This window comes from Prionailurus bengalensis, chromosome C1 (genome assembly GCF_016509475.1).
Source record: "Prionailurus bengalensis isolate Pbe53 chromosome C1, Fcat_Pben_1.1_paternal_pri, whole genome shotgun sequence".
Classification (NCBI taxonomy): domain Eukaryota; kingdom Metazoa; phylum Chordata; class Mammalia; order Carnivora; family Felidae; genus Prionailurus; species Prionailurus bengalensis.
The window spans coordinates 51,049,120-51,072,417 of NC_057345.1; the positions used below are offsets into that span (position 1 = coordinate 51,049,120).

The 23,298-nt window shown below is 41.2% G+C and overlaps 1 protein-coding gene across 1 annotated transcript in view; it reads left to right on the forward strand.

Moving 5' to 3' along the window:
• The window catches only part of PATJ (PATJ crumbs cell polarity complex component), a 368,834-nt gene extending 345,536 nt beyond the window's left edge, over positions 1 to 23,298 (forward strand). Inside the window, 3 exon segments of the mRNA XM_043575139.1 lie at positions 13,148 to 13,254; positions 16,671 to 16,794; positions 21,325 to 23,298. Coding sequence (XP_043431074.1) covers positions 13,148 to 13,254; positions 16,671 to 16,794; positions 21,325 to 21,471 — 378 coding nt within the window. The 3' untranslated portion in view covers positions 21,472 to 23,298.

Here is a 23,298-nt window from a genome sequence, read left to right on the forward strand (position 1 = left end):
ATTTTCTACCATGTGCTATTAAAAGCTTAATGGAATCCTTTGGGATTTTTACAGTTATAATCTACACAGTTATGGGTATGGAACATATGTGCTGCCAAAGGCATTAGACACAAAATCCAGAAAATTCTTATGTCCTGCATCAAATGCCTTACAGTTACATAGTGTACTTGCCTTAATTAAAACAATGTGCATGTAGTACCAGCAATATAGTTATTACAGCTGACTTGGCACTAGGTAACTATTTTTATCATCAGGTGAGCCAGCCCATTGGCAGAAGAGTAGGGAAGGTCAGGTAATTGTGTCTGATGATGTGGAAAAGACTTACTGTTGGTGTATCATGCAAAGCAGTCAGCAACTGCTGGTTGCACAGGAAAGATTAAGGTCAGCAGACTGCAGGGTAGAGAAGGGGAAAGAGTGGAAGAGATGACCAACACTTCCAGAAGCTTCTCTCTACACATAAATTGCTATCTCTGGGTGTAATAAGGAGGTAGACATTTCTGCCCTTAAAGTCTGATGATTTCTTATTATCAGTCATAGATTGGTCAGTGGAGATCGATGTGGCTACGAGGGGTCAATTATATTTGCTTTTGTAGTCTGAGAGCTTGTCTGGTTAAGCTCCTTTGTCTGTAGAATGACCATAAAGCCTTTTTTGGACAAAATCAGATAACCCAGACTCTCTGCCAGGAAACATATATGTATCTTTCTTTGAGACCACAGAAGATAAAAAGAGCATATCAGGGACTTTTATCACTTAAGGAACTTGTGAGGCTTCTTCTGGGTCCTTTAAGATATTTTACAAATATTTGAGAGTGTAGCAGAATGGGTGGATTGAGGTAACACTAACTAGACTAGAGGATGTAGGAGGAGTATTCTGGGAGAGGAGAGAACATTTGTAGTTTGAGACGTCCAAGTGGAGATGGCCAGCAGGCAGAGGAAATACTGGCCAATGTTCAGGGAGACGTCATTGCTGGGAACTGGGTAAATAAAGCCATCTGAGGCTTTTCAGTGTCGCCATCCCCACTGCCTGGCACATTACATACATCATAGATATTGGCTGAATAAGCGAATGAAAACAGTGGTGACAAGACAGGACAAAGGCTTAGAGTCAACAGCAAGTATAGAAGGCAGGAGAAGAGAGTCTGAAATCAGGGAGATTCATTGAGGGTCTGTCTACAAAGTAGTTTGGGAAGTAGTCCTTTGAGGACATTCTCCAGAACACAAGATAATTGCTTAAGAGGGCCCAACTGCTGGTTGGGAGAAAGAAAGAGAGAAAGAGAGAGATGTCATATTTATTAATATAGAGAAAACAGGGGTGCCTGGGTGGCTTAGTGGGTTAAGCATCTGACTCTTGATTTCAGCTCAGGTCATAATCTCATGGTTTGTGAGTTCAAGCCCTGCATCAGGCTCTGTGCTGACAATGCAGAGCCTGCTTGGTATTCTCTCTCTCTCTCTCTCTCTCTCTTTCTCTCTCTTTCTCTCTCTTTCTCTCTCTTTCTCTCTCTTTCTCTCTCTTTCTCTCTCTCTTTCTCTTTCCCTCCCTCTGCCCCTACCCCAATCAGGATCTCTCTCTCTCTCTCTCTCTCAAAATAAGTAAATAAACTTTTAAAAAAGTTTTAATTAAAAAAAAAAGAAAACAGTGGCTTCTTTTTGAACTCTCAGTTGAAAATGGAAGAGAAAAAGTAACACATGGGATTAATTCAGGAGATCTAATATCCAACCAATAGGAGTTGCAAAAAGAAAAAACAGAAAAATAAGAAAGAAAGAAATCTTAGCTTAAAGTCCATTAAATAGTAAGCAGGATAAGTAAGTATAGTATCTATATACCTTCTAAAACTTTTTTTTTAATGTTTATTTATTTTTGAGAGAGAAAGAGAGAGAGAGACAAGGCACAAGCAGGGGAGGGGCAGGGAAAGAGAGAGACACAGAATCTGAAGCAGGCTCCAGGCTCTGAGCCATCGGCATGGAGCGCAAATGCAGGGCTTGAACCCACAAACCGTGAGATCATGACCTGAGTTGAAGCTGGACGCTTAACTGACTGAGCCACCCAGGTGCCCCGCTTCTAAAACTTTCAAAGAGAAAAGTATAAGCTACTTACAAAAGAACAAGAGATTCAAATGGCACCTCTTTTTCAGCAGTGTGTTTCTGAGAAACTTACTTTAGGATGTACTCCAGCAAAAAAGCAAGTAAGAAAATAAGAAAACTAAGAAAGAGGGAAGCCCATGGATTCAGTGCTGAAGAACATGGAAGTCCCAGGACAGCTGTATGGCAGGCACAGAGAACAACTTGCCCAAATTGGAGCAGGGGGAGAAGAGACTGAGATGCCACTGAATCAAAAGGAAGGAAGAGGAACAGATGGATTATCTTATCTGTTTAACTAAATTGGAAGTTTGGAATTACTGGGGAAATTTGGGGCTTAATTAGTGATAAATATATAAAAATTAAAGTGAGATCATTACTAACTTTGGAGAAAATAAACTTGTACCAAGAAAAGGAAATGTAATCACACTACAGTAGCTGACTCAGTATAAACAACATTTACATAAACATTGTAAGTCATAATAATTAATATAACCAAACATCATAATGCATGAAATAATAGTATCTTGGGTATTTGGTATGTATTAGTGGGGAGGAAAATATGAGAAGTAAATCTTTAATGTTAAAATGAAAAGAAAAGAGATGGTTGGAAATGATTAGAACCACAGAGGTTTAAGTATATATTTTTTATATGAAATTTATTTTCAGATTGGTTTCCATACAACACCCAGTGCTCATCCCAACAGGTGCCCTCCTCAATACCCATCACCCACCCCCCCACACCCCCCATCAACCCTCAGTTTAGTCTCAGTTTTTAAGAGTCTCTTATGGTTTGGCTCCCTCCCTCTCTAACTTTTTTTTTTCCTTCCCCTCCCCCATGGTCTTCTGTTAAGTTTCTCAGGATCCACATAAGAGTGAAAGCATATGGTATCTGTCTTTCTCTGTATGGCTTATCTCACTTAGCATCACACTCTCCAGTTCCATCCACGTTGCTACAAAAGGCCGTATTTCATTCTTTCTCATTGCCAAGTAATATTCCATTGTGTATGTAAACCACAATTTCTTTATCCATTCATCAGTTGCTGGATATTTAGGCTCTTTCCATAATTTGTCTATTGTTGAAAGTGCTGCTGTAAACATTGGGGTACAAGTGCCCCTATGCATCAGCATTCCTGTATCCCTTGGGTAAATTCCTAACAGTGCTATTGCTGGATCATAGGGTAGATCTATTTTTAATTTTTTGAGAAACCTCCACACTGTTTTCCAGAGCGGCTACACCAGTTTGCATTCCCACCAACAATGCAAGAGGGTTCCCATTTCTCCACATCCTCTCCAGCATCTATAGTCTCCTGATTTGTTCATTTTAGCCACTCTGACTGGCGTGAGGTGATATCTGAGTGTGGTTTTGATTTGTGTTTCCCTGATGAGGAGTGATGTTGAGCATCTTTTCATGTGCCTATTGGCCATCTGGATGTCTTCTTTAGAGAAGTGTCTATTCATGTTTTCTGCCCATTTCTTCACTGGATTATTTGTTTTTCGGGTGTGGAGTTTGGTGAGTGCTTTATAGATTTTGGATACTAGCCCTTTGTCTGATATGTCATTTGCAAATATCTTTTCCCATTCCGTTGGTTGCCTTTTAGTTTTGTTGGTTGTTTCCTTTGCTGTGCAGAAGCTTTTTATCTTCATGAGGTCCCAATAGTTCATTTTTGTTTTTAATTCCCTTGCCTTTGGGGATGTGTCAAGTAAGAGATTGTTATGGCTGAGGTCAGAGAGGTCTTTTCCTGCTTTCTCCTCTAGGGTTTTGATGATTTCCTGTCTCACATTCAGGTTCTTTATCCATTTTGAGTTTATTTTTGTGAATGGTGTGAGAAAGTGGTCTAGTTTCATTCTTCTGCATGTTGCTGTCCCATTCTCCCGGCACCAGGTTTAAGTATATTTAAAGAGCCACAGGAGGGCACCTGGGTGACTCGGTTGAACATCCAACATTTGATATCGGCTCAGGTCATGATCCCATGGTTATTAGATCGAGCCCTGTGTTGGGCTCCATGCTGAGCGTAGAGCCTGCTTGAGAGTCTCTTTCTAAAATAACTATTAAAAAGATGGGGCACTTGGCTGGCTCAGTTCGTTAAGTGCCCGACTTCGGCTCAGGTCATGATGTCACAGCTCATGAGTTCGAGCCCCATGATAGGCTCTGTGCTGACAGCTCAGAGCCTGGAGCCGGCTTCAGTTTCTGTCTCCCTCTGTCTCTCCCCCTCCCCCACTTGCACTCTGTTTCTCTCTCTCAAAAATAAACATTAAAAAAAAATTGAAAAAGAAACACAGGCAACAAGTAGAACTTTAGATAATATAAAAGTGGAAGAGTTTGGCAAGTTAAATTTTCATCTGTTGGAATATTTCATCTGTCAAAATAGGGAGTTGATAAGACATCAATAAGATGATAAATTTTAATATAGGCTTATAAGCATGTTACTTAGCTTGTATATACCTCCAGAATTGATAAGTTTAGTGTGTATCTAGAGAGTGAAGACTGTTAATTTTTTTATCATGTGCCATACTATTTAGTTTTTTATCCTGTGCACCCAAGAAGAAATATGCTGGAAGAATAAAATAGAAAAGAGCCAGGAGTCAAGAATACAGGTTCTAGACACTAAAGGAGAAAGGAATTTGAAGAATGGCACACTTACCAATGAAGCAGAAGTAAATAAAACTGGAAAAGTCACTAAACTGGCAGATAAATCACTGGCAATCTTTAAAGAAATTGATTTTCTTTCAGAGTTGGTGGCAAGTCAATAGAGGGCAAGGGAGTAGTTGGGGGCAAAGGAGATAGAAAAGAGAAGGTAAGGATGATGTTACCTCTGAAAAAGAAGATGAAAAAATTTGCAGTGAAGAGCCACCTGGCTGGCTCAGTCCGTAGAGCAAGAGACTCTTGCTCTCAGGCTTGTAAGTCCTAGCCCTGCGTTGGGTGTAGAGATTACTTAAAATCTTTAAAAGAAACAAATTTTCTAATGGCGATGATCATTGCAGTGATACTGCTGCTAGTTCAGAGACCAGTCTGAGACTCACTGGAGCTGTGCATTATTTAGAGTAAAGCACGTTCTTCTCAACGCCTGGAATATCCATGGCACCCCACCTTCATCCCCTCTTTATAGATCTTGTGAAATCCTTTCTTTAGAAACCAGAAAGTTGGAGAATAGGGAATGCCTGGGGGTCATTCCCCCCGCCCCCCAGAGCATGAATTTATTCAAAATAATGACTGTGCTTCTAGCACCTGGCCCGGCCTAGAGTATATGCCTAGTAAGCGTTGGTCATATTGACTGGGTTGCTGAGCTATGCTGATCAAGTTAAAAGACATGAACTTATAGAGAACTAATCACAGTCCCAATCTGTCCAGAAAAATTCTACTAGAGGAGAAAGATGGATTGGGTTGGGAACGGAAAAGGTGTGTGATAGAGGGTACAGGGCAAGCATCTAAAGGCACCTGTGAGTATCATTAAAGGAATGGTTTGTGAGTGGTTCTTAACCTTGGTTGCACAGTAAAATCACTGATTCCATTACTGGCTCCCGGGTCTACCACGTGAATTCAATTGGTCTGAGATGCGGCATGGAGAGAGGTTGAGGCTTCCCAGGTGTTTCTAATATGTAACCAGCTGATCTATGGAGGGCCTGATGTGACCACATGATGCCAGGAAGGGGGTGGTAAGCTCCAGGAAAAGGACAAAGAGCTAAAGGTTTGAAAGTTGAAATGAAGACCAGTGGAAATTCTGTAGAACACATAGGCTTTAGCGTCAGAGAGTTGTGTGTTTGGGTCCTCTCGCTTAACTCTTGAGTTTTCTCTACATAGGGATCGTAGCTCCTTTCTTCCAACGTTGCCGTGAGGATTAGATGAGGTGTAATGTTAATAAAAACCGTGGATGCCAATGGTAAGCATTAAATAAGTGGCGTTTTATTACTTTCATTATAATAACACAGGCGTTAAGTCAGTAGATGCTAACGTCTCTAAAACCCTGGAAACGGAGTGGTTTTCCTTGTGGCACCTGAGGTGTGTGCCACCAGATATGATGTGACCAGAAGTCACTTTGCCCCTTATTTTACTCCAAACTTAAAACATTTGACAGTTCAAACCATTATATTTTTAAAACAGATACATTGAAATCAATATATTCTGATGTCACTGGAATCAGTGTCATTAGATCCTAAATAAAGACTTGAAGCAGATGTGCTTCCTACTTCATTAAGTTACACCAAATACCAGTCATGGGACAAGGCAAGTTTTGTGTCTTTATATTTTTAAGTACGCTTCATGCCCAACATGGAGCCCAGTGCAGGGTTTGAATTCACAACCCTGAGATCAAGACTTGGGCTGAGATCAAGAGTCAGATGCTTAACCGACTGAGCCACCGAGGTGTCCCAAGACAAGCTTTTCTTGTTCTTCTGTTCTGTGCCCCATCTGAAGATATCAGCTTTCTCAGAGATCACCCTAACTTGATAGCCTTCATGTCGGTTTTCAGCATATCTACCCTATGGATCTAGGATCCAGGTTGGGTGTGAGTGCCAAGTTTGTATTTGTACGGCAAGATTTGAGTCCTAACAAATCTAAGGGCTAATCTTATTCCTGTACGGTATCAGCGGCCCAGGGAAGTTCTAAGCAAGGAGCTCAAGCTTTTGTACATTGTTATATCCTACTTATCTGGAAAATATTTCAATTTCTCAATTCTCCAAAACAATCCTCCCCACCCCGCAAACCTATTTTTAAGGAAAAGTACTCATCCTAGGGTTCATGCAATAAAACTTTGTGCTTTATTACTCAATTAAAAAGTATTAAACATACATCATTCTTTTTTTTAACATACATCACTCTAATATAGAAAATACAATTCTGACTGAATTTAGTTTTGCTTTTAACCTAAATTATTAAATGCCACAGAAAGCCAAGGCATGAGAGCATATCAGAGTAAATACTTTCCTACAGTAAAGGGGTTTGAGGAAGAGACAAAATTTAAGAAGGAAATGAGTATTGAAGAGGAAACCCTCTTGGAGGAGGAAATACAGTTTGATTAGGAAATCCATTTGGCGGGGGAAACACATTGTGAGGGGCAAGGGCAGTCGGAGAGGGGAACACGTTGTGAGGGGCAAGGGCAGTCGGAGGGGGAAACACATTGTGAGAGGCAAGGGCAGTTGGAGGGGGAAACACATTATGAGGCACAAGGGCAGTCGGAGGGGGAAACATCCTTATTGGTTCTTCCTCTTCCACTGATTGAAAGGTCTCTGCTTTTTCATTAGGCTCAGAGGATAGGGCTTCTTCCCGATTCTTCATTTCACAAGCCTTCCTCTCAGGTAGAGTGACTTCCTCATCCTCTTTCATTTCACACGACTCCCCCTCCTCAAGTGCAGGGATTTCCTCCTCTTCTTCCATTAGACCAGTGGTCTCCATCTCCTCAGGTAGGCACTTATTAAATGTTTGATCATAACAAGGCTGGGGAAAAGGTGAGGAAATGAAGTACTTTCATTAAACCTGGTGAGAGTTGAAACACTGCTGCAACCACTTGGCAGCTTCAGAAGACCTATTAAATCTACTCTGTGAATACCCATCACCCAGCAGTTCCATATCTGATTATCTTAAAGGACCACTCAAGATGCATGTAGCAGCACTATGTGCAACAGTAAAGAGGACATAATCTTGAAGGGCCCATAGGTTTTGAACCAAGTAAATGGTTTTGAAGGGTGACTGGGAAGCAAGGAGGACATCTACTACATCTCCAGTCCTGAGGGGATGAGGGATGAGGCAAGAGGTTGCTGATGTGAGGAATGTAAAAAGGCAGACGATAGGGTGGAGATCTTAAGAGTTGGAGCTGGCCCTAGCCAGGTCCAAGGACCCCAGACACCACAGCTCTTGAACCATATATTCAGGTTGTATAGACTTTAATACCTATCATCTAAGGACCTCAAAGCCTTCATTGCCTTACCCAGGAGCCCTATCTTTCCCCTCTCGTCTCTCCACATTGAGCCATGTGTTCATATCTGTCCCCTACACTAGATCACATCAACTGTAAGCCTGTTTGTTGGAGGGAGGGAACACATTTGCTCTCCCTTGGTTTCCTATGCTCCTGGTTCTATCCTCAGAACCTACGACAGAAGTTTGTCCCCAGGAGTTGAAGATTTACTTTAAAAAAAAAAATGAGTAAACTTCCCATTAGTCTGTTTGCCTTTGCCCTTCTTCAGAAAGTGTAAATAGACCTTTCCCAGCCTTACCTCCATGCCATTTGGTCCCTGATGTTGATGAGGGAAGAGCACTTCAGAGGCTGCGCTGAACACTCATAGGCCACATCTCCTTGGACTTGTACCCAGCTGAACATACATACCTTTCCAAGATCAGATTATGGTCTTTCCTAAATCAATCCCTGGGAAGACCAATCAACTCTGAGACCACGATGGTTAATGCAAATGCCTTGGGCCTATAAAGTCTTTCTGAGGGTGATGAGTTTATTCTCTCCTTGCCTTCCTACAAAAGACTGCTGTCAGTGAAAATCCTTCACATTTCCCACTAGCTTCTTGGCTTCCACTCCTACAAAATAGGAGCTTGCACAGCTGCAAGGATCCTAGGTAATTCTCTAGGATTTAGTATTATCAGTGGCTGGGAGTGGCCTTTTTATTTCAGGGTTGGCATTGAGCAAGAGGCCTTCAGATTTGGAGGGATGTGAGTTTTTCTGTACAGTGGTGCTGTTAGAAGTGTTTTTATCTTCTCTAGCTAGATTAAAAAAAATTAATTTTTACCCAAATAGAACTGTGACTTTGGTTTCACAACTTACACGGTTGATTTCGTGGACTCTTGAAAGGGTATTCTCTTTCTAAAAGTTAAAAAAACTGTCCTTCTGGAATATCCATGGGCATATGTCTCCCACGCCCTGAGCCCTCTTCATATAGTATCCTGTGAGGGTGAGGACATTTTTCCACCTGTTGCCAACCACACATCCAGATGATCTGCTCTATTTGCAACTGCTTGTTCAACTATCTCTCTGCCCCTCTTCCTCCTTGACACCATATCTAGAGTTTACTTAATCATATGCACTGTGAGTCAGATTGCCTGGTGTGAGGGTCCAAGACCATGTTTATACCCTCACACTGCCCAAGATTCTAGAATAAAATGAAATGGAAGTGAATCCAACTTTCACTCCTTAACTGACCTTGAGAAAGTTACTTAATCTCTCTGCTCCAGGTTCCTCTGCCCAACATATGGAAACAATAGTGGTACCTACCTGAGTCCGTAGGGACTCAGGAGAGTGTTTAGCATAAAGTAAGTGCTCAGTTTATATTCATTAGTTGTGGTGCTGTTATATATTAGCAAATGAGCAAATAAAGGATCAGGTTGCCATCAAAGCTTGGCTTTTGAAGGTACCTTAGAAAAAACAGTATTTGTGGTACCTGACCAGCTACCTTGGTGGAACATCTGACTCTTGATCTCAGACTCATGAGTTCAAGGTCATGACTTAAAGTCTTTAAGTTGGGCATAAAGCCTACTTAAAAGAAGAAAAAATAGTATTTTACTGACTTTCTTCCTTAGCCCCATAATGGGTGGATTGTTTCACGGTCAACTGAGAGTACAAGTCCAAATTCCCACCAAGTATAGGAATCTCCTTTACTATGTCCCGAATTGATAGATTTTGAACCTCTATTTGAATGCTTGCTTTGGCAAGATGCTCATAACCTAACAAGCTGTGCCATTCCATTCTGTAACTACCTTATTAGATTTTTTTTTTCCTCTTTAACAGGACCCAAAACCAATCTGCTTGTAACCTCCATCAGTCTCACTCTGTTCCGTGGAAATTCAGAAGATTGAGTCCCATAATCCCTATTCCTTAGGAAGGTTTTGGGTTCATTCACTCCACAAATACTCATTACACAACTGTTATGTGCCAGGCATGTTAATACTGAGAAGCAGTCCTTATCCTCATGAATCCTGTGATTGAGGGAGAAAGACCTGTTAACAGTCACACAAATATGTCTCATTGCAATTTGTAAGAAAAACTTCTTATGGAGAGGAAAGCAGGAGAAATTAAAACACTGGTGGTAAAGAAGGCTTGTATACGGAAAGTGACTTTTAAGTGAACACCAGGCCAACTGGCTTTTCTTGGTAGGGTAGGGGGAGGGGTGGGGATTCTGGACAGAGAGAACTGGAGCAAATAAAGGAGTGGAAGGAGATAATGGGATTAGAGGAGCAGGACCTCCTAGGGGAGGACCTTTGTGTTTATAATTAGGAAGTCTGGATTTTATTCTGAGGACAAAGAGAGACCACTGGAAGGTTTTAAGCAGGGGAGTGCCATTATCCACTTTATGTTAAAAAAGATAACTGGCTGTTGTATAGAAGAGATTGAAAGAGGATGACTGGGGATGCTGGTTAAAAGGCAGTTGGTGATGATGAATTGATTAGGATGGTCACCACAGAGGTGAAAAGAAAACAGATTTGAGAAGTACTTTAGAGGTAGGATCCAGAGGACTTGGTGGTGGGTTGCATATGGCAGGTGAGAGACGGATGTATCAGGTTGATATTCAGAGACAGTACCTGTGTGGTTAGCATCCTGGCATCTTTTCTAGTTGGACAGTCGTCACCAGCCAGAAATCAAGTACTTTCAATATTCCACCTAGTGCATTTCTAATTAGGTAGCCAGAGGTGCCATTTACTAAGAATTTTTCAAATTCATTGAAAAATGGTTATTGGATCAAGAGTTTGAATTTGTGTTAATCATAATAAGCCTTTGAGTTGTTAAAATGCAGATGGTGAATTGGCAAGTGGATATAGCCGACTAGGCTGGGAACTGTCAGCACCTTGTTGCCATTTAAAGCTACGAGAATATATACATTGTCACCTAGACCCTGAGTGTGCATGTGGGAAGGGGGTACAGGACTGAGCCACAGGGGCCAATAGAATAGCCAAGAGGTAGAAAAGTGGGCCCCAGCAGCATGGGGAAAGCCAGAAAGTGGGTCACAGAAGTTTAGGTCTGGTGGCTGCTGGAATGGAAGTTTAGGGATAGCTGCTGGAATGGAGTAGTTCATGAAGATGGTGTAGGTTAGAATTACAGAGGTCACATGCAAAGACAATTTCTCCAATACACTTGCTGTGGGGAGAGTAAAAAAAAAAAGGCTGTTGGAAAGTAGAGGGGCTCTTGTGGTCAAGGAGAATCTGTTTCTTCCTCTTTCTCTTATCCTAAATATTTGCCCAGTTCATTCAGACATTCTGTATAGGATGGTATTTCCAGAAGATTCCATAACTTGCACACAGCCATGTTTTCCCCAGAATAGGATACTTCACCAAAATGTGTTCTCACTCTGCCAGGACTGGCCTATTGCTTTCCTTGTTCTAAAAACTCCATTAACAGATACAGCTAAGTTTAGCAATTTAGGCAGCCATGCCCTCTGTTGGCTTATTCTGAAACTGCAGTCAAATCCAGTTCTTTGCATTGCACTCTATTCTTGTGCACTGAGTATTATACCCTAGAAGAAGAACCACTGATCAGAAGCAGGGGTAGCCCAGGAGCTCCTGAGAAAGAAGCTCTGATAACTCGTAGAGGTGGAAGACACCTCCAGGCTTAGCATACAAGGCAGGCTTTTCTGATTCCCATTCAACAGATGAGCAAGCTGAAACTCAGGCACAGCACCATTTAAATGACAGAAACTGAACTCATTGAACCTCAGTCCTAGTATGAGCTGTTGGAGCTATACCATATTTCTCTTGAATACTATTTGCAAGATTACATAAATACATAATATTTGCAAGATTACATAAATACATAAAGTGTTTACATGTCATGTACTATACTTTTGTCTGGAACCATCTAAAAAAATAATAGGGAGTCAGATTTTCTTTCAGTCACCAAATATTAATTGAACATCTATAAGCCAGGTACTGTTGAACATAGTGAGGATACAGTAGTGAATGAAATGGACAGGCTTCCTGCTCTCATATTCTCATATGACTTGACAGGGAATCAATAAATAAGGTTAAAAAATATATAGTTTATTAGAGAGTATTATTGTCTTTGCATGTGACCTCTGTTTTGTTCTTCAAAACAAAAGAATCAGAAAGCAAAGGAGGGTATGAAATGTTGGGCTGGGTGTTGGCATAGAAATTTTAGTTACAGTCTCCAAGGTCCTGAGGGAAGTAAAGGAGCTAGCCATGCAGACACTGAACGCAGAATGTTCCACTTGCCAAGCGCTGAGGTGGAGATGCCTCTGGCCCGTTAGAGGAACAGCACGGAGGCCAGTGTGGCTGGAACCCAGTGAATGCAGAGGAAAATGTTAAGAGCTGAAGGCAGAGACATAACTGGGTAGGTCACCTGCAGATGACCTTGTAGATCATAGTAAGGACTTGAGCTTGTGATCCTAGGGAGTTGGGTTTCCTCTGCTTTAAGTTTTAAGCAGAGTGAAATAATCTGCTGTGTTTTAACAGGACCATTCTAGCTGCTACGGACTGAGTGGGGGAGGGGCAGAAGCAAGGACACAAGCAAGGGGGCTTTTGTAAAACTCCAGGCAAGAGATGATTCTGTAGGAAGACCAACAGCACTTTATGAGGACTGAACGCAGGTTGTGAGGGAAAGAGTAGTCAAGGATGATACCAAGGCATTTGCCGAAACTGACAGAATGAAGTGGCCATTACCTGAGATGAGGAGGGTTATGGGAATAAAGGTCGGTGTTGGACATCCCACTAATTGGTGATTGGACATATAAATCTAGAGGTAAGAGGTGGTGCTGCAGATGCAGGAATTATCATTACATAGATAGTATTTAAGTTATCAAGTGGGATGAGATGAGATAAGAGGCGATAACTAAGGGGATGTTTAGATGGAAGAGATAAGAAATTTAAGGACTGAGCCCTGTGGCACTCTAATAGAGGCTTAGGATGTATGAAGGAATGGCCAGCAGGTAGAAAGGAAACCAGTAAAGTATGGTGTTATGGAAGCCAAATGAAGAAAATCATTTGAGAGAATAATCCATTTGTGTCAAATGCTGCAGAGAGTCTGAATAACATGAGGATGAGAACCAACCATTGAATATGGTATGGTTTCTCCAATTCTTTCCTGATTTACAGTGGATTTTCTTGTTCTGATTTTTCCCCCAGGTTGTAGCAGATACCAATATAAGCGCCATAGCAACTCAGCTTGAAAACATGTCTGCGAGCTACCATCTTGGTTCTCCCACGGCTGAACACCATCCAGAAGACACTGAGTGAGTATTCTAGATGCAGAGTGCCTATTACATGTGTGGGCAAGGCTCAGTGAGACCTTTTCCAGAATCTAGAGTGCTCTCTAAGGAAGAGGAGGGGGGAAGTACATATTACCTTTTCTAACTCCTAGAGAATCTCCAGAAACACACCAAGGTTTCCTGATATCTCACCAGGCTTTGCTTCACATAGGACTTCTTAACAGACTGCTGTCACGGGGCCTGCACACACACTACATCTGGTCACTTTGACATGGTGACTTCTTCCCTAAGAAATCCCATATTTACAACCTGGGTGCACCCTGCTTTATTATGCAAAGAACTATGTTTTCTAAGCTAAAATTTGTTCTGAGGTTAAATCTTACTGTTACAACTCCTGGCATTCTTCATTAAAACCAGTCATCGCGGTTAAAATTGTTCGTTAAAGCAGTGTTTCTCAAACTAGAATGTGTGTATTAAATACCTAAGGAGCATATTTAAAAATGCTAATTTCTCTTACCCCATTCTCAGAGATTCTGACTAGGTGGGCTACAGTGGGTTCCCCAGGGCACTTTTGCTACCCATAGGCCGAGGATCCATACTTGGAGAAATGTCGCCTGAAGTTAATGCTCTCGGTACTGCCAGTGCCTGGTCACCGGTATGTGCTCAGTAAATGCTTGTTGACTGATCTGAATCGTTCATTAGAAAGATCTGATGATCACCACCATTTCCAACTTTTTCCTGGTAGTTCACAGCTTACGTGACATCTTTGAGATTGTTTTTCTTAAGGAAAGGATATTAATCTTAACTCATTTTACTTTTGTCTTATGAAAGTAATAAATGCATGCTATTAAAATGTGACAAATACACAAAATTAGCACATTTTTAAGTTATAATGGCCATTTCCAAAAAAAAAAAATCAGGGCCCTTATAGGAAGAGTAGTTAGTGCATTTTTAGCATCATTTGATGTCCCTATGGAAGTACAGAGATGCCCTTATAATCTTGGTTCCTTTGGTATAATTTCACAGCTCCTGGCAAGTTGGGAACCACTAGCATAAAAGAACTTTTTTCTTTTTTTAATGTTTATTTTTGAGAGAAAGAGAGGCAGAGCACGAGCAGGGGAGCAGCAGAGAGGGAGACACAGCATCTGAAGCAGGCTCCAGGCTCTGAGCTGTCAGCACAGAGCCCAATGTGGGGCTCGAACCCACAAACTGCAAGATCATGACCTGAGCCAAACTTGGACACTTAGCCGACTGAGCCACCCAGGGGCCCCTAGCATAAAAGAATTTATAAATTACTTATAATCCAACCACTGTTAACATTTGGAGATTTTTTTATTAGTCTTCTATATAAAAGTAAATTAAAACTAATTGAAAATGTGAGATAAATGGAGGTAAACTCCATCTGATGAGTGGAACTGCATTCCTCCCTCTCCCCCTGAAAACAGGTCTCTAGTAGTGAAGAAGCACAATTATGAAGGTCTCTAATGATTTGGTGGCTCCCAGGGCCCAGCTCTAAAACAATACTTTGGACATCTAGATTCCCATTTCAATATGCTTAGAAATGGGCGGCTGTGTTTGCAAGAGGTAACATGAATCAAATTCACATCTGGCCAGTGGGCCATTACTAAGAATACTTACAAGGCCCCAAAGTCATGAAATGTAGAGCCTTACCCATGACGTCATTACCATTTGGCCCTAGGCGATAATTTATCATCCATTCAGCAGATATTTATTGAGCACCTGCCTAAGGTCAGACACTGTCCTGGATGGGGTTTGGGAGATTCAAACTTTGAAACATAAGTGAAGGCATTGCCCCAGTCCTCAAGGAACTGCCAGAGAATTAGAAAACCAGGCCCCTGAATCCATGTTTGTAAGAGTTGATAAGCATAGGGGAGCTGAGTTCCATGGGAGAGATAAGTAAGCACCGGGTCCTGTGAAACCATGACAGGGTGGCACAGCTCAATTAGGGGGTACACTTGGACGCACTGATGCTTCAGCTTAGTTTTGAAAGAATTGGAATAAGCAGGAGTGGCATTCAAAACAGTTAGCACTTTATATGGCATGGACATTCAGCAATTACTAGGGGTTGCCTGCTGGAAACAACCAGTAAGTACATCAATAAACACCCCTATTGGTGTGAACCAGCTGAAAATCAACCCTAAGAAAAGCCAGGCAAAATTGAGGCGGGAGAGAGGGAAGAATACTCTAGTTAGACAGAATAGCATATTCAAAGGTTGCTTATATCCCAGTTTTGCAAAATTCTCTAAATACACGAGTGGCTGAGTTTGTATCACGTGGCTCTGTGTCCCACACACACATGCTGCCACAAAACAGGTGAGGCTGCCACGATACAAAAATGAACCTCCTACAAATAAGATGGCAGGGTCTGGGGTACCGGAGTTCCTTCAGGTTTCTACCCTTTGGACAAAGGCATTTGGGAAGAAGAAAGTGGCATTAGATAAGCTTAAACTACCTGAGCCCACGTAGATAATTTAATTTTTAGCCATGTTGTTTCTAAGAGAGAAGACTTCCACACTGGACGAAACTTTGAAAATCTAAATTATCCATTTGAAACAGATTGCCCTTACCCATTTTGCTTCTCCTTGGCTTCTTTCTTCTCTCCTGGACTCCACTTCTCACATACATGGTCATGATCCTGAGTTGGTGACATGCACAGTGCATACTGCTGGGAATACTCAGATGACAGAGACGTGAGGAGTTCATGGTCTGGTGGAAGAGAAAGATGGCTAAGCGATCACGCCATCTTAATGACAAGTGCTATCCTAGAAATCTGGACCAAGTGCAAAGGGAGCACAGAGGAGGATTGGCTAATTCTCCCAAGGGAGTCAGGAAAGCATCACACTGGAGATGGGCTTTGAAGAAGGAGTTCCCACCCCGGTTCCCTAGGTGGAAGTGGTAGGTGAGGTGTTATTCAGGCAGAAAAGGAGCGGCAGTTGACTGAGCCATTGGGCTGCCATCACCTGTTCTGGAGAGAAGCCCACCTGTAGACTGGTGGTCTGCCACTAAGCAAAGGTGATACCCCACCTCTCTGTCCCCATGCACATTCTTCAAGGATATGGAGACCGTTTCATTCAGCTTTAAACAGTAAGCACAGTAAGCGTAAAAGTTAAAAGCCAAGCATACAGACGGCTGCTTTAACAACCTCGGCATCCTGACTTTCTTTTTCACTAAAAAACAGTGACTTTTATGAAAGAGAACACCCCTTAAGACATCAAGTCATTAAGACATCGGCCATTAGTCCTGCATGACACAGAAATGTAAAAATCAGTTTCTGATTGCTCTCTGAGAGTTTGATTTGATAAACTGGCCTTCATAGTTTCGCAGTATGAAAGTCTCTCTCAAATCTGTGTTCTTCCATTAAAATGAAATTCCCTCTCAATATCTATTCTTGAATTAAACAGCGTGCATTGTGTTTTCAGAACACCTCCACCTAAGATTATTACTTTGGAGAAAGGCTCTGAAGGATTGGGGTTTAGTATTGTAGGGGGTTATGGAAGTCCCCATGGAGACCTGCCAATTTATGTCAAGACTATATTTGCAAAGGTATTTTTTTCCTTTTTACTGTACTTTTTTTTTTTTTAACCTAGGTGAGATTTTTTTTTTAAGTGCTTTGCTTTGCTTACTTTTAGCTATACCTGGGTGTGTGCTTGTATGCTCATTGCATTTTCACCTTGTGTAGGACATTCCCACAGCAGACTAGTGAAAAAAAAAAAAAATCTACAAAAGTCGATTTTACAGATTGTCTTCTTTCAACAACACAACATAAGGAGCAGTGCAGGGCTCTTTGGAAGCTGGCCTTGGAAGTGTTATTCCAGGCTAGAACAAAAGTTTGGCTTTCTCCTTCAAGGAAAGATGACCGCACAGGGCCGTGGCAGAAAGCTCTGCACAAGCCTCGGGTCAGTGCAGCATTAATGGCCATACATCACCAGAAATCTCAGGACCCTTTACCTTAAGTTGCTGTCTCTCTCTTCCAGCCCTCTGCTGAGTACTTGCACCATCAGCCCACTAAATTAGACTCCAGCTGGATAATAGTGTTTTTCAGGAATTAAATATTCCAATACATCCTACTTGATACATAGGTCATGGTGTCCATTCCAACTGCTGCCTCTAGATGGCTCTTAGATAAGTTACTTTTAACTTTATTGTGACTTTTAAAGTTGGAATTCAATTTTATTGTCAATTCTGAAGATCTCGGAAAAGGACTTAGTATTAATAGTACAATTTTACTCTTCATTGGTTTTATGACAGTCTTTTTTTATTAATTGATCCGATGGCCTCCTACTGCTCTTTCCTAAAGAAATAAAGGTCTTTAAGAGAATAAATAAGGTAGATTCTCTTTCTAGAAAGCTATACTCTACACTAAATAACAAGTTTACTTTTACCTGTGCGGCTCTTAGCACCTGTTAATTGAGCCTAACCATGACCTGACATAATCCTTAAGTCATTTGGCATTTCCTTTTGGAACACATTAGGTAGCTGCAGATTTACCCACCTGTTTCCAATTTGCTAGGGTGCCTATTAAGGAGACATGTTATTCCCAAACACACACATCTGTTGACCTGGTGATGGGCAAAAGGGAAGAGGGAAAGCAGATCAGAAACATTCTGGATAGTGGTGCTGCCCCAGTCTAATAATTCCCAAGGTGGTAAGCCACTGAGAGACCCTCCTTTTCCTAAGGCAACACCGTAAGTAATTGTGATAATTATTCTTTGGGTGCATTATTATACTTTGCTTTTATTTTTTTAAGTTTATTTATTTTTGCGAGAGAGCATGGGGGAGGGACAGAGAGAGAGGGAGAGAGAGAGAATCCCAAGCAGGCTCTGCACCGCCAGCACAGAACCCAATGCAGGGCTCGAACTCACAAAACCGTGAGATCACAACCTGAGCCAAAACCAAGAGTTGGACACCTAACAGAGCCACCCAGGCGCCCCTATACTCTGCTTTTAAAAGAGCCACTATATAGATAAGAATAGTGTAAAACACAATCTACTTCCCCGCCTTTGCCTCTCTGTAAAGCCCTTCCAGAATGTTTGTAATTCCCTGTTCACTTCGTAACTGTAGGTAGATCAGAGGACTGGTTAGCTTCTCAGGTCTTTTGACCTGCAGTCCAGAGTTAGAAGGCCACACCAGCCACGCCCATCTAGACAACTCCTAGGTAGTGAGCCAGGGCCAGGCACCTTTTGTCGGGTCACCAGAACATACAGTGGAGGATGAAATGGCCGTGCATTGCTGGTGGGTTTTTGAAAAGAAACTACCATCAAATCACAGTGGGACAAAGCAGTGGGGGATAATGAATGTGCTGCAGCTCCCACAGAATCTCTTTTCAAAGACCCTCACTGAAGATGCCATTTAGAAAGCAGCTATGCAAGTAGTAACATAGTAGGAAATATTGAACATCCCTGGTATGTTTTATTTTTAAGGAATAGACCCTTGTTTGTAAAGTAAGGCACAGCTAAATCTGAGAAGCCCAATTAAAAAAAGAAAAAGTTCTAAAGCCTTAGCTAATGGCCTACTTAGTTCAGTCTCAATAAAAGAATATTCTAGTGCAAACAATTATTAGTTCCATAGAGTTTATTATAATTCAATCTCATTTGATGGCTTTTTCTTTTTTCATGTGTTAGAGTGAAACCAGTATATCCAAATTTAAGTTTTCTTTAGACAATCAGTAAACCAAAATCTGGCAAAAGAGTTTTTCTCTCTTTTTTTTTTAAATTTATTTTGAGAGAGAGAACCAGCAGGGGAAGGGCAGAGAGAGAGAATCCCAAGCAGGCCACACTGCCAGCTCAGAGTCCGACACGGATCTCAATCCCACAAACCATGAGATCGTGATCTGAGCCAATCAAGAGTCAGACACTTAACCGACTGAGCCACCCCGGTGCCCCAATTTTTTCTTTTTTTTTTTTTAATTTTTTTTTTTAATGTTTAGTCATTTTTGAGAGAGAGACAGAGTGTGAGTGGGGGAGGAGCAGAGAGAGAGGGAGACACAGAATCCGAAGCAGGCTCCAGGCTCCGTCCGAGCTGTCAACACAGAGCCTGATGCGGGGCGTGAACTCACAAACCACGAGATCATGACCCGAGCTGAAGTCGGATGCTTACCGACTGAGCCACCCAGGCGCCCCAAGTTTTTTCTTTTTTTTAAATGTTGAAGTCCATCATAAAAATGAATTTTGATGCTAAGCTAAACATTTCCCCCATAGGAATCTGGAAGCTATAGAAACGATAGCTGTATGTTTTCCCTGTTTTTCAACAATGAACATATATTCTTAAAAATGTTTGTCTTCTCCAGTTTCTGAATCTCGGATGCCCACAGGGCATGAGTTTTTATGTGACCTTGTTAGTGTCCCTAAGCTTCTTTTAATACTTCTCTTCCTCAACTAAGAAATAAATTTGGGAGTTTCCTGGGTAGCTCAGTCAGTTGAGGGTCCGACTCGACTTTGGCTTAGGTCATGATCTCATGGTTCATGGGTTCAAGCCCCAAATCAGGCTCCGTGCTGACAGCTCAGAGCATGGAGCCTGCTTCAAATGCTGTCTTCCTCTCTCTCTGCCCCTCCCCCACTTGTGCACGTACACTTGCTCACTCTCAAAAATGAATAAACATTAAAAAATTTTTGTTAAAGAATGTACAAATCGCAGAAAATTGAAATGTCATCCTGTTTTGCATTACTGAAAATGAAAACTTGAAAAACTTAACATGCTTTAAAAAAAAATTACACAGATATCTGAGGTTTCCTAAAGCCCTCAAATCTTAGCCTGTAACATTTAATAAAATCAAGTTTGCTAAGTAATTCTGATTTTATCCACAAGTTGTTTAATCTTGTCTGTGTTGCAGTTAACACACTTTCGTAAAAGAAAAAAAAGATTTGAATGAAGTTACAATTTATTTAATTTTGGTATTTCCCCCCAGTACAGACATGGTTTTGAATATTCTTTATTATACCTTTACCAGAATTCCACCCTTTCCACGGTTTTGACAGTCTAGATAATTCACCCATCACCTCAGGACCTCCATGCTGCAGGTAGACACCAGTCTCTGAAGCATTAGTTAGTGCCTCTTAGTTTGGTTTCTGAGTGAGTCAGGACAGGGGTGCCTGTGGGCCTTAATTATTTTCCCCAGCACTTCAACATCATTTAGAGGATTCTTCCAGCACTAATGTTTTAAGGGATTTTCACAGTTACCCCAACAGAAGGAGAAAGCCTCCTACAAATCTTTTCCTAGGTTTTTTCTTTCCTTATCCATCCAAAGTATTTCTAGTAATATCATGGTATTTTTAGGTACTTGGCTTTAGAATTTAAAAAAGCCCAAGTTTCACTTGCTTTGTGCAATTTTGAGGAGCCATGCATGACTGAATGTATAATGAAAGTAGTCATTTAGAACCCTAAATGATCAAAGATAAGCTGAAGCTTTTGAATATGATATTGCAAAACTTCAGAGATGCTACACTTTGTGTATTTATATATAGAACAGCTTTACTGAGATAGAATTCACATACTATACAATTCACCCCATCTAGAGGCTACATCTTTTTTTTAGTTATTTGAGTAATCTCTACACCCAACACGGGGCTCAAACTCACAAACCCGAGATCAAGAGTCTCATGCTCTTCTGACTGAGCCAGCAGATGCCCCAAGGCTACACTCATTTTTGGCCAATCACTGCAGGGAAGATACCTTAATAATGCAACGGGAACCCTATATCATGATGGTGCTGGCAATAAGACTTAACACCAGATTCAGTTCTGCCTTTGTCAGTATATTAGGTATTCATGAATATGACATTCAAATTCCATTCAGTATGGAATATTGAAATAAGGTCCTACTCGTATTAAAAGAAATGTGAATGTCAGTACATTTCTACTAGTATGTTATTTAAACAGTGAATAATTATGGTTACTATTCAACCATTATTCAAATAACACATCCTACATTCTTAATTTTCTTAGTTTAAAAACATTACCTAGAAATAACTTTAACTGGTAGTTTTTAAAGTTACTCTTTTGATAAACACACCCTAATATTAATATTATTTGTTAACTGCGTGGTCCTGGACTAAACTGGAATGTTTCTTGTTTGTAGGGAGCAGCTGCAGATGACGGCCGGTTGAAGCGAGGCGATCAGATTTTAGCCGTTAATGGCGAGACCCTGGAAGGTGTCACTCATGAGCAAGCTGTGGCCATTCTAAAACACCAGAAAGGGACTGTAACCTTAACTGTGCTGTCATGAGCCTCGGGTCCTAATCTCAAGATAGGTATTGTAGAATATCCATAGGAAGATGAAGCCCTGAGAGAGGATGAAAAGCAGCCTCCACTAGAATCCGCTTTCATTTCCCATCTCACCCTCTCTGCTCAGGAGAGGAAGCTAGATTTCGTGTGAATTTCCCAAATCAACCGTCACCTCTTGGTGGGGTTAATTTCCAAAACTCGAATGAGTCTTCTCTGATATGCATCTAACATCCATGTTTATCCACTAGTAGTAGCTGGTTCTGATTATATTTGCTGAAACCGTAGTTAACAACCCCTCATTCCTTGTGCCCTTCTCTGCCCATTCCTCCTCACTCAGAGGCTTAACAGCAAGCTCACTTGGCATCTGATGAACAGAAACAAACATTAAGCAACTTGTCATCTCACTCATGATTTATGTATGCTAATTGTCTCTTCAAGTATGGCAGAAAACATTAGTAGTATAATTAACTTACCATTGATCCCCATGATAAAATACCCAGTTCTCCTATGGGAAATTACTGTGCTCTTTTCTGCACGACTTATAGTCAAGTAAGTCTCAAATTCGTTTCCCTGGTGGATCTTTATAAACTAGTCATTGGTGATTATGATGAATCAATATGCACACTGTAATGTGAAAACTCTGGAAGGCTTTCTAATTGTTTTCTTAGCTAAATAAATGTATACCACTGAGAAAAAGCACCTTATTCTCAGCAGGAAAAATTAGCATCCATGTTCTGAATTCTAACCATGCTAAATTACCTTCAAGTCCAGGAAGTTCATCTGGAGTTAATGGCATCTCAGTAGGCAGGCATCATTCCCACCCTTCAGTCTTCAGAAGACGAGGTGGAAGCCTGACAACCACACTGTAGAGATCGTAAGTCAGATGTGGCCTGGGTGGCCTTGGACTTGTGCAAAGTAGAGTGACAAATTTGAGTATCCTTCCCCTTGGCCCCATACCGGTCAAGCTAGCAGTACAATCTGTAGGAACATAGGGATAGAGCAACATGCTTAGCCGCAAAGTGACGGTGGAAATGAACTCAGCCTGAGAATCAGTGATGGGTACTTGGCTAATGTTTCCTGATCGTCAGGAAGCCCCCCATCTGCCGAAGTTTTACACGCTAACAAAGCAACTACAGCAGAAAATACAAAAATACCTTTAAAGTTGAATAGGGGCATTCTTATGTAGGTATTCACAGGAAAATGGGGGAGCTGCTTATCAGTGAATAGTTTAGGTTCTTCTGTAAAAAATGTACCATAAAAGAGGGGTACCAGGATCACTAATTGAAGTATTGTAGCATCTTTGAACTAAAACACTATGCTGCGAATGGTCCACAGTAATTGTCAACATGTAATGGGCTCTAATTTAAAATGTTATTTAATAATTACAGATTTTAATTGAGACTTATCTTTGAGTAGATGTAATCACAAAGTGCATTAACTCTTGTTGGAATATTTTATGGCTATTCCAAAGTATAGAGTGCCTAAATCTTATGTTGAAAATGTCTTTCATGACTGGCATTGAGTTTTCTGAAGTTACATATGGCTTGTGGAATTTCTAATGTATCCAAGATGTGCAGTGTTATGAGGATCTTGTCTTTCAGTGCACAGGAAGCTACAGGCCTCAGAAGTTCTATGCTAATTGTACCTGTAAGAACCCCTGAGGCAGCCAAGAAGAAATGAAGCCCAAATAAAACTTGAAAATGCACCTTAAAATAAAAAGTACGTGTGTGCATACACACACCCACACATAAGACTTCGTGGAATACTTTTGAAATGTGATTCTGCTTGATTTTGATGGAATGGCCGTTAAATATACATTTTGAAATAA